The 12,844-nt window shown below is 34.4% G+C and overlaps 1 protein-coding gene across 1 annotated transcript in view; it reads right to left on the reverse strand.

The window, feature by feature from the left end:
- Positions 1–12,844, reverse strand: part of DENND1B (DENN domain containing 1B) — a 144,322-nt gene that overhangs the window by 22,978 nt on the left and 108,500 nt on the right. The window contains exons 14-19 of the mRNA XM_042818985.1: positions 12,366–12,467; positions 8,301–8,391; positions 4,969–5,009; positions 4,208–4,276; positions 1,714–1,770; positions 798–908 (exon numbers count right to left, since the gene is read on the reverse strand). Coding sequence (XP_042674919.1) covers positions 798–908; positions 1,714–1,770; positions 4,208–4,276; positions 4,969–5,009; positions 8,301–8,391; positions 12,366–12,467 — 471 coding nt within the window. The remainder of the gene's footprint in view (positions 1–797; positions 909–1,713; positions 1,771–4,207; positions 4,277–4,968; positions 5,010–8,300; positions 8,392–12,365; positions 12,468–12,844) is intronic.

Raw genomic sequence — 12,844 nt, forward strand, 5'->3', positions numbered from 1 at the left:
AAGAAAATGCTATTACAATCAGCTGGATTGAGTTTCAATACTTGGTATCTGAGGAAGATATATGTGTTAAAAACCCACATGTAAAAATTCATTGTGTCATTAAAAGCATGCGATAACATTGTAATACAAAATCTATATCCAAACATTAAAATACATACATATGCACATTTCTTGCAAGTAAAAAAGTATTATGAAAACTCTTTTCTTGATAAGTCTGGAATAAAATTGTCAAAATGAACACAGAGCCATTAAAACCCCTGCCGAAGTTGGGACGTTACACCTGTTACTGCAATTTGGGACTAGAGCAGACTGGAGAACAAAAGGATGAGATTGACATCGTATTAACTACTTGGCTCATTAATAAAATAACAAATTATAACTTTCTGAACAGGGCTAAAAGTCATGCAACTGCCAGATCAATTTATTACAAATACAATATTGATGTATTCCATTACCAGAAACTAAAATAGATGGCTTAACACAGGTCTGTGAATAGAGCAGAGCATATTTGCTACAAGAAACCTTTATCAGAAACAGATTTAAGACAAATTAAATCTCAGATCTATACTGATAAATCTCCCGGGTTTTCCCCTCTCAGCAGAGATGAAGTACGAATAGCATTTTTTCTCCTTCTGAGCAGTATGCTATGACAGAAGTATTGCTTTAAACACTGTGATTTAATCATGCTATTCAAACACAGACAGTGAAATAATCTTATACTCACTGATGCATTACTCTAACTGGAAAAAATTTCCTCACATGCATGTGAAGTAGGACAGACGTTTCAGGGCTCTTACCTGTGCAAGTCTTCGCTTTTCTGAGTTCTCTCTTTTCTCGCTATGCACTGTGTAGACCGGAGCACTCTGCACTGCAACAGCACCACAAGTTCGATAATCTTCCTCACTCTCCTATGCAACAAAACAGATTCAAATTCCTTCATTTATAATCATTATCTGCACATAATATGGTCCTCCATATTATGCATGCAGAAAGCATTCAAAATTATCTTGCCACAATCTATTACTGTCATGAAAATACCATCTGTAGTAAGAAAATCAAATTTAGCTATTTGTGAAGCCAAATTATCAACATCGTCATTTAAAAGATGGATTGTTCAAGTCTCTAGGAAATATTTTTGAAAGTTTTCTTAAAATAGAATAAAATATATTTTTAAAATGTTTCCTTCTCTCCACAGAAAAATCTCAAGTGGAAACAAAATCTTCAGTAGGAAAAGCAGCTGCAAAATGCCCAAAACGTCTTTTCTGATATTTCTGCAATGTTACTTTTGTAAAATGAAACTGTTCATTCATTTTTAAACATTACAATTGTTCACATATCCTATGAAAGCCAGAGAACTACACCTTCTGAAATACACTGCACTGCAAGGCTCTTCTATCGCAAATTCTCAGCTTGAAGCAAAGGCTACAATTGTGATATCAAAGCAATCAACTTTATGAAAACATACATCCTGTTAATGCATCTTTGAAAACCTCTGTTGTTCTATGATAAAATATGCAAACAATAAAGAGATTATTCAGTGGATGCATAGAATGACAGATAGTTGCCAGAGGGCTCGTTATGAAAAATGTATTGTTGAACAAAGGGCTAAGCATATTTCAAAAGTCATTAAAAACACAAATCTCATGTGATTTGTTAAGTATGTGCTTCAAGCATACAGGAAGCAAGGTAAGAGTGTAGAAGTGTATTACGTACCTTATGTTTCAACTTACTCCTCACTTCTTTTATTCCTTGCCTTGCGTGATTTTTTGCCTAGAAAATTAAAAGGCCGCATGTAACTCTGTAGCCATGCAACACACTTTATGATGCCGCACTTATTGCGCCTATTTCCCTTTTTACACGTGATGCTATAAAGGACAATTACCTGTTTCACAAATGTTGTACGCGCCTTGTCAGGTTATCTGATATATTCATGCTCTGTCGGTGTATATAGGGCTCTTTCAGTACATGCATGCCAATGCAGTGAAAACATACATGCTCAAAAATTCTCCGGTATTACGAAAGACAGGCTGAAAATGGCCTTTACTCACGCCTTTATTTGAAACGGTCCTTTAAATTTCAAAGGCTTTTTTAGCATTAAGGCACATTGGAAAAATGTTAAGATTTTTCAAGATGACTGCTACAGTGTTCCAGTCTGGCAACTTGCAGGGCAACATCAATCTTAAGAGAAATGAAGTGATTTCATATGCAGATGGAGACTTTGCCCAGTGTTGCTGAACAGAATAGTGCTGCTATTTAGGGCAGAATTGTGTATGTATTAAAATAGGCAGCTAAGGATCACTGTTGCATAGAAAACAGAATCAAGAATGTTCTTCAATAGAGAAATGAATTATCAATACAGAATACCGTGTTCTTATGGGGGAAAAAAAAAAGAGAGAGAGAAAGAGGGAGGGAGAAAGACAGAGGGGGAAAAAAAAAGGAGAGAAAGATAGGTGAGGGGAAAAAAACAACAAAGAAATCTAAGCCTAATAGAAAGTGTGTTCTTCTTACGTGGATATAGCTCGTATAGGAAAAAGCCAGAAAAGTTTTCAAGGTTGTCTTGAAAATAGAACGCCATAAAATACAGTTAGTGGCCAAAATATGCAGAAATCAACTATTTTTCTATGTTTTTCAGTACATGGAAATTTGGATGAAAAAAAATCATCTTCTTGATTCAAGAGGTCAGAGAGTTGTTTTCATCTTTAAATCATACATCTACAAGCTCAGTAAGAGCACAGTGGGATGCCATGTAGCAGATGCTAACCTGAGAGCCACTTTAAACTTTCCAGCTCACATTCACAGCTTTTGGATGCATTTAGGAGCAACTTTGTTCTAACTCTGAGGGGTGGCACAAATCACATTGTTTACTCAAGGACAGTTATCTAGCAACTAGGACATGCATATGCCATTTCTCTGGTGGTAGGCTCCACAAAGTGCAAGTGTGTGAGAAAATACACAACAATACTGCAGGCACACAGATCCTCAAAAAATTTGCCAGCTCCCTGGAATGAACAGAAGATCGATTTGAAAAAAATCTTATCAAGGATAAAAAAATCTTAACAAAATTGAATGCTGGGATAAGATTGTGCAATCACAATCTAAGCTAATGAAAACCACGGAATAATTTCCAGATAACCTGTTAATGAACCATTTCTTAAATTATGAATGAGTTCAAGATATGAAGTAGATTTATTTACCTGTTTCTCTCTTCATGACTGCTATTTTTTCAACTGATGTAAATTAAAAATTCTCTTTGAAAACTTTACTTAAAGTACACTGGTGTAGACTGATCATCTGATTTATTCAGCACTACTTATTATGCATTCGACTAATGGAACATTTGGAAAAGCAAAAAAGAAGCCAGAAGTCTTTTCTCGTGTGTTTAAAATCTAACCCCAAAATAGTTCCCATTTCATTTTAAACTATTGCTTTGCTTTGTTTTGGGGGATTTTTTCATGCTGCTATACCTTAACAATTTATATGCTTTGTTGTTTAGACAGGATTTTAAAACAAGATATTTTTAAGTTCAAAGCAATAAATCCAGCTAAGTGTGAGCATTCTGACAATTTTTAGAACAGCAGATGAAACAAAAGACAAAAGCGTTACTGATGCTTCACCATGTCTTTAAATAGGGCAGCACATACTGCCAAAGAGAAATCACATCTGTGTAAGACAGGACTCCATTTGTCCTGAACAACATTCTCAATTAAAAAGACTTGCTACCACATGTTAAAGCTATACGCTATATAACTACATACAGTGAGTCCATATTTACAATTAAATGTAACATTTATGAAATGTTTTAGACTCATGTTAACTTTGTAATGCATGACCTACGTCAGCAGACCACAGTGCAAACAAGGATTTCTATTTCCAGAGTCCATATTTTGATGACATTCTCACCATGAAAGAAAGACTGTGCATCAATTTGTTAAGTGATATTCAAGTAAGTATTATGAATGTGACAACAGCACAGTGATTCTTCGAAAATGTCTGATTTTATGTATAACCTATCTGGGAGATACCAAATCAATTCTAAAAGCCAGTGCTCACTGAGAAAATGAATGAAGCTGAAAGTATTTGGCAGGCTGAAGTGTTTCTCTACAATATATTTATAAAACATTTAAGTTTTTAAGTATTCAGGAAGAATCAGAGATGATAGGTAGAGAAGGCATTTTTACATATAATTTATTTGAAATAGATATCTTACAATTTTGTATGCTGTTTTCACAGCCGGAGTGGCTTTGGTCATTGCTGTGTTGATCAGTGCACCGCCTTTCTGCAACGAACAAAACATGGTATGTTAATAACATTTATGACCTAAGTTAAAAGTTAAGACAACAGGAAAATTTGAGTGTGCTGAAAAGAATTAACAGCTTAAAGAGGCAAGAACAGCCACAGCTGTGTTCCTTCCACAGCCTACTGTCTGCAGACACACAAGGGTTACAGTACGTCATTATCAGAGCTGACGCTTTTATCAATGCATTCTAACAGGATGATGTATTGTCATTCTTTATTCACTGCTACCATATCAAAATCAATTCAGAAGTTACAGCTATTTATCTTGCGTTCCTACCCTAAATTATGTAACTTCAAAATACTTCAACTTGAAATAACTATCATGTTTAATCACCTAAGAATTCTATTTATCTAAAATAATATATTTGACTAATCCTGCAGAATAACAGGGTTGTACCAAGTATCTTCTGTTAGTCAATTTGCACAAACCCATATTAACTATATGCTGTTTACTAGAAGTGAGAAGCTTCATATCAAACTGTACTGAGTCTCACTCCCACAGTAAACATGTTATATTTATATGTTTTCTTTCCAAACAAACAAACTTTTTTATTATATCCATATAAGGAAGAGGGCAAAGTTTTGAAGAAAGAAAGCTGTCAAGGATACATATTTTTATTTATTTTTATTTTTTTCCAAAAATCAATTACTTAACCAACAATATATTTGTACCTTCACAGTATACATCCATTGCTGGTAAGATCTCGAATTTCCTGAAATAAAAATATAAAAAAAAAGAAAAAAAACAAAATCAAATATATATTCAACATCTTAAATGTTTCAGCCCCCTTCAAAGTCCACATTAAAAATTCTCTTAGAGGATTACTCATTAATTTTGTTCTTTCCAGAGAGACAAAGAACTTACAGATAAGAATATGTATATAGTAAGGGGGAAAAAAAAAACTTATTTAATGTTTTCTGTTTTCTTTGTGAATTCCTACCTTTTCACAATGTTTTTTTCAATTCCAATTGAAGTGCAAAGAGAAATTAAAACTACAGAAGCATAACATACTGTTAAAAATTCTGAAAAGAAAACACCAAATTGAAGGAAAGAATATCTAAATGAATTGTGTTCAAGAATAATGATCCCACTGGGTAACCTTTCAAGTAAGACAATGACATGAAATGCAGATGGTTCCAACCCAACGAAAAAAGCACTCGAGAAAAGTCTGAAGATTATGTCATTATCATGTACTTATGCATAGGAAAAATCACTGCAACATGCTAACTGTATCTACCTTTTTTTTCTACAGGGGAAAAAAGAATAACTATAAGGCAAGTGATAGCTATTGGTTTATGTAGAGCTACCATGCCACCAAGCGCAGGGTTAAATTCTATCAAGCTCTTGTTGAAGAAATGAATACTATTTCCAAAACATGCTTCCGCTGAACACCTATCCCCACTCTGTGTGAGTTTTAGAGATGAATCACTTGAATACTCTGGTACTGTGAGTTACTGCAACCAAGACATTCGTGTTGACATGATGAAATTTTGGAGACTGGCAGTTTCTCAAGGAGCATATTGATATATCTGTGATGATACAGACTTCTAAAATGACATCACAAAACTTTAGCTTTGCAATAAATTAATAACGTAAAGCCTTGGTAGATTTATTGCATGAGCTAATGGAAAACCAAATCACACTCAGTTCCTAAAATGTGACTGAGAACTAACTGAATAAGAGGTATTCCCAAGTTCCTTTGCCAAGTGAGGTGGAGAAACTGAACTGTGTGCAGTTGTACCAAGCAGTACAACTTTCACCCATGACACTAAAATCCTCATAAGCCATTTTGACACAGAGAGACTCTCAGGAAGGATAGCATGAGTGAAAGCAAAACGGGCTTAGAAATGAGAGAAATCGATGATTATTATGATCTAAACTCCATTAAGAATGTCAAAGAGAAACCAAAAGCAAATACTACTAAGTTTTTACTTCTTCAGTTTGGCTCCCTGGAACTACCAGGGAAGGTAGTGTGAAAAAGCATGCAATATGAGAATGAGAAGATGTGAGCGTAAAAAAAGATGGCTATTGAGTGTCTTTTCACATTTAGGGCAATAAAATTTGATCAGCATACAGAAACAAATTATTTATAAAAATATTTTCCAATTTCCGGTATAATTTTCTCTATTGATTTAGTTATGGTGGCATATGTGGGAAAATGAAAACTGAAAAAAAAAACTTTTCCATTCGAATGTGCAATTTTAAAATTACACTTTCTCTAAAATGCATTCAACTCTCCTTCTGACAGCTTATAGCTCTCTAAAGTTCTATTAATTTCCTGAAGACTGGGTGTCATCTATGGGTCTTTTTTGTTGGTGTTAGTGGTGGTTGGTTGATTTGTTTTTCTGGTGGTTTTTTTGTTTTGATTTTTTTTTTGTTTGTTTGTATGTTTAAAACTTTGGACCATTTGATAAGATGCATGGGATTCAACCCTGTGAAAAGATCATAGTTCTACGCCATTAGCGTCAAAAATGTCACCTTCAATTGCATACATATTGTTAGCCCTGCACTTCATAATGATAATGAGACAGCAGTTATGTAAATACTGAATATATGCCCTAAGCAATTTGTCCACAACCTGGCAATATACAGCTCAAGAGACTTGAAAAGTCACCACCACACAGTGCAATCCAAGTGAGAAGGGCTCCTGAGGCCGAACACTCCTGCCCAGATGAGACGTGGTTCACAAGCTGCAGTACATGGCCAAAAATCAAACTTTCTCTCTGCTAATGGAGTTTTATTGAGGACTCTTGACACTTAACTGCAGTGAGCAAATAGACTAAATACTGACATTACCTATCTTACTAACAGATGCTCAATGGCTAAAATTTGTATATATAGTAGCATAAGCTATGCTGCATTGACAGAAAGGAAGCAAATCTCTGTTTAACTTAATCACACTTTAATCATGGAAAAAAAAACCAACCGTGCTAGACCATACAGCACAAGACTCAGAGGGAGGGAGAAGGCAGTGAAAACCTTTTAAAGGACACGTACTCTGAGTGTAATGAGGGCATTTTGCAGAAGGTGAGGCTGGCTCTGAACTAATACACCATCTCATGCTCTCTGCCCTGGGAACATGCCCCTGTAAGAGTGGTCCTGCAAAGAAAGCCCATCTGTCGCTACCATCTGCAACTCAATGGATTTGGTAGAGCCTCCATTTATCAAGGAAGCTTCTACCTTGCTTTCATAAGATAGTGCTCATGCTGTCATGCACGTTGTGATCCAATATTTTGAAAGCAGATATAGTGCCTCAAAAAGAAATACAGCAGATAGGGTATATAAATGTCTAACAGGGAGCCATGCAATAATCCTGCAATAATCAGAAATTGATTCAGCACACAATCTTCTATATTGGTTAACTTTGTAAGCTGATGAATGTGAAAAGCGTTAAAATAACTGTCAGTGAACACAACCGTTGGAAACATCACCATGAAAAATACTTTTTTAATGAAGAAGGCAAGTATTTCTATATTTCTTCTCAGATGATATACAGTTGTTCAATATCAAGGTTCAATTTCTTTTTCTTCAGTAGTACATTTGGTAGAGATAATTGACTTATCTAAACAAAAACCACTGCTTTTTGCACTGCAGAAATAATCAGATGTGAAAAAGTTGGGTAAGTTTTTTTAAAACCTAACTATCCAGAACACAATCAGCAACACAAAGATGAAGATTGTTTTTAAGAAGTTAGCACAGAATTTAACAGGTAGTATAAACGTGCAGACAAAATGCAACTGACATAGTGACACATTTGATCACATCTTAAAACCTGAGTATTGTTTTACTGGATTAAAACAAAATATCCTCTTTTGTTATATTGACACAACTAGATGCATACTATTATTCGTCCCAGCAGTCATTCATTGAAGGCTAAAACCTTTCAGGAATGAATGGAAATGTTGAAACAGTACAAACATTAATGACTTCTAAAATGTATAAGGGCATCATGTTAAACAGCTCTCAGAGAAAAAGCATCAAGTAAAACGCTTTAATTCTGTACCTCCACAAAATCCTCCTGTTGTGATTTCTTCTTCAAAGACATCAGAGAATCCCCTTCCTGCATTTAATTTTGATAGTCGACCATCAATAAACTAAAACAAAAAAAAACAAAAAAATCACACTTGGTTGGTCCTTATATTTCTTTACAATGCTATAATGGTATGTATGTATGTTATGATGGAATTTCTATCTTCAAGATAACATATGGCCTATGGATAATACATAATTTTATATGGATTTTTCAACCAAGAACAGCAGAAATGTCAAAATACTGTAAAAAATATCAATATCACTTACCTCCTTTGAATTTCTGCTACTTTTATTTATATTGAGTAAATTACATGTACAATTTACATTGTACAATTTTTAAAAAAATAAAACAAAACAATTTGTAAAATTTTATAGCCAGTGATCTTATAACAGTTTGTTCAGAGTTACTTTCAATTGCTTTCAAGCTCTTCTTGCTTTCCTAATGGCATTAAAAAGTTTTAGCATATGTTTATGATAACTCTGTATTATCATAATCAATTAAAGACAGACAAGAATTCCTTGATTTATGTTGGAAGTCCTAAGGTTACCCCTTATCATAAACAGAAAATGATAAACAAACCTCCCTTTCAGCTTTGCACATCAGTGGGTCCAAAGTAAAGCTAGTTGAAGTACACGGAACAAACAGCTGGACACATTTCACCACGTGAACTTCAAAGAAATGATAATCTACAGTGTCTAATCAAGCCCCACTAAAAATCCAATGGATATGTTTTACGGGAAGTAATCTTATGAGGACAGTAAGTGTGGGGACATCATAGAAAACTGCCTGTACTGAAAGAGAAGAGAATCACTGTGGCTTGTTTTCAGAAATGGTGGCATAGCAGCACGGATTTGATCAGCAGTGTACAAACTAACTTGAAGGACGTTTCACTCAAGTGCAAAAATGAAGTGGGGCATGATGCCAAGGCAGACTCTCCATCTGACTGAGCACAATTCAGACTGACACCATGGGATTTTTAAGCTCTAACACAAGTAACACCTATTTAGTTGCAACTACAGGTACATATTGCAATAATCATCCCTATGTACAGGTTGCAGTTGCATGAGTATGTGAATTTGAATCTATCTCTATGGATATATAAAGAATGAAATGATTCAGACAGGTCAGAAAGAGTCAAAAGAAGATAACTAATGATTAAACCTCTCAGAAGAAATGAATACATTGTTTTCAGGAATTAACAAGCTTCAAAGAATATTTTTAAAGGTTCAAAATTCCTTTCAGGAACAGCCCCTCCTTATTTATTTTGAAAAGGCTAACTCAAAACTGAGAGATAAAGGGAGAAAGCACTTTCCTAATTACACACAGTTCGCCTCCTAACAAGAAATATGAGTTATTCACTGTTACTAAATGGTACATAGGAACTGACCAAAATTAATTGTTTGGTTATGTCATATATTACTACAGATTATCCAAACAATGTCAATGACAATCTAATGCTTGTCAATATCTTCATGAAACAAATTACATTCTAAGAATAGAAAAATTCCAGCAGCAATAATGAGACAAGCACAAAGATAAGCAGTCCTTTTTCTCTTCTGTCTCAACTGCTTGTTTTTTCATTTCACTCCAAGTTGGCGTTTTTCCAAACAGGTTGGGTTCATGGTCATACCTCTTTGGGATCACTGGATTATTTCACAGTGAGAAGAGAGATAAGAACATCTTTAGCTACTGCTGAGAAAAAAAAAGAAAAAGAAAAAACAGCCATACTTTGAACTGTAAGGCGTTATCTCTTTGGGGAAAGTTATGAGTTCATTCCATACCATGGACTAGCAAAAGATTTATGGACATACTCAACATTTGGTAAAACTCTATCAACAGCAGGCTGAGACACTGGCTGAATTTTAGTTTTTAGAAGATTAGCTCAATTGAGTATTAAATGCAAATATTGAAAAATAGATCTATTCAAATAAACAAAAAAAAAAAAGCAAACACCAACCCCTGAAATTATTTAAAGGAAGTGATAACATTACTAACTGTATCAGCAATCAATACTTTTGAGTCATTTACTATTATGAGTTGCATTTAAATTACTAAATGAAAAAAATAGCATTTGGAACCATGCATGCCTTATATCACATTCTTCTCTCGTTTTTAAAGCCATAGTCCCTGGAAAATCAGCTCAAGTAATGCATTCTCTTACAGATCCAAAGACACTGTTCCTGACTACCACTTTTAATGAAAAATGCTAACTCTGATGCTACTCTTGGGTTTTATAGGACTAAAGAGAACTTCAGACTCCTTAAATGTTTTTGAATTCTAAAAGTAAAGGACAGACTGTATGAAACTGTGAAGGTTTCATACTGCTAAAGAGGGAAGACAGAGGATGCTATATGTCAGTCAAACGCATACATATACATAAATGTAGGGAGCAGTAAAAATTCCAAGTGAATCAACAGTTACTAAGAACAAGAACTTAGTGGAGCAAAGAATTTCCAAACAATAGCAGCTCAAAGTATATTATTCATACAATTATATTGTTTAACAAAGTATTCTAACATTAGTATTCATGCTAATTCTAGGAATGAATTAATAGTTTCCCTGGACACTCGAACTATTTGACACATGCTACTATTAATTCCTTATGCTTGAAGACAGAAATACAGCAGAAGCAAGTAACAGTACAACTCCTCGAAAAACAAAGGAAGCTGGAAATGATCCTAACGTGATTTCCTGGTAATTTGATGAACTTCCAAGAAGAATAGAGGTGGAGGGGAGAGAGAAGATTTAAAAAAAAAAAAATACCCCCCCCAAAAACAAACGAACAAAAACAACAATAAAAAGAACCCACAGCAACAAATGACGAGTTAAGCTTACTTGTCAGTCAACACAAAAAGCACCCAAACATATTTTACACACCCATTTTCTGCTTCTAAAATATTATTTACTGCTTAACAATTAGGCATTTTCAGGAACATAATAGAAACAGTTTATTCTGTTGAAAAGAACCTTTAAAACAGCTCATTTTCAGTGGGAAAAGCTATAAAAGATGCAGCTGGGCTGAGGATTAGCTGAAGTGGGAGTAACAATCGCAACAAAGAGAAAGAAAAAAAATGTTTACTATTAAACCACACACATCATCAAAATTGTTACTATTTCCTAATCCTTTGTAATATATTATTTCCTTTAGTGTGAATAAAATTAAAAACTAGCTGTAAACAATCAACTGATTATTTTTACTTGAGCATATTAAAACATAATGAGTAATTTCAGAGCCAAACCGACAAGCCCATACTTTCAGTGAAGTTAAACCTTTTCCCTACGACTGAAGACCTATCATCCCTACATAAATCTTTACTACAGACATTAACTACTGATTAGCAACAAGTATTTCTGTGAAAAATCAGGAAATCCTACATATAATGAATTTCTCTTATCTATTATGGTAATCTACCTTCACAGGGGTCCATTAGATTACTTCAAAATGAATTCTCATGCCTCAATCATTCCAGGCATTTGCAGGAAAATAACTACTTTGAGTCTCAGGTTTTCCTTAATCAGTTACAGTATGCTTCCTACAATATTGTTCTGCCCCTATGACTTGGGTTGGCAACAATCTCTGTATGCCTACTTCAGAAACCCTAGAAATGAAAGCCGTAATTACAGTATGAATCCAGTTTTTAAATAAAATGCTACTCAAGTCCAATTTAAGCGAGCACTTAGTTCAGATCTTTGGTCATGAGCCGAAGAAGCTGAAAATGAAGTTCCACCGTTAAGCTGGGAGATCCACAATTTCTGTTGCCTACATGAGTTGCTGACTGGCTCTGAACAAGTGCTGCCCCAGTTCTGCACCCTGGAGTTATTTTCCCCTTTTTTTTTCCCGCTCTTTTTTTTGTTTGTTTGTTTTTAAACTATAAACGAAATCTTAATAATAGAATAAAACTAGGATGACTTCCTGTACACAAACACTTCTATTTTATGAAACTCCAGGATAAGATGACAGAAAGGGATATATATTTAAATAGGGATGCATTTCCAAAGCAAATAATTCAATTTGGGTCTTTTACCATCTCATACCTGTTTAAACAGCTGAAGGTTAACAGCAGTTTCCAGGAACTGTTTAGTAGTACTGGAACGATGCTTCACAAAACTATTCTCACAGAAAGTTATAGGTTCTCCCTAAAAGAGTTTAAATGGAAAACATTGGATGTTAACTACAGTATACAAAGATGTTGATTTAAGATCTCACTAAATATGCATAAAATAAAAAAACAACAACATAGACAACAGCAAAGAAATCTTCATACATTTTAAATAGCTCTCAGAACACATGTTGCAGTTGAACCTTTTATTTATGAAACTTTAACGCTAGTCTACAAAAAACACGTAGCAAGGAAAAGGCAAGTGGTTTATAGTTGGCTCATATTACCTCTAAACTATTCTCCGTTAAATATTTCAAAAAAGTGGTTCAAAGTTTGAGGGATAGCAGGTCCTTTGCTTCGAATAGTTCAACAGTCATTACTCTCATTTAACAGGAAAATATTGCAATAAATTTA

The sequence above is a fragment of the Centrocercus urophasianus genome, unplaced genomic scaffold, assembly GCF_019232065.1.
Source record: "Centrocercus urophasianus isolate 14NV4802_14NV808 unplaced genomic scaffold, USGS_Curo_1.0 seq_18, whole genome shotgun sequence".
Taxonomy (NCBI): Eukaryota; Metazoa; Chordata; class Aves; order Galliformes; family Phasianidae; genus Centrocercus; species Centrocercus urophasianus.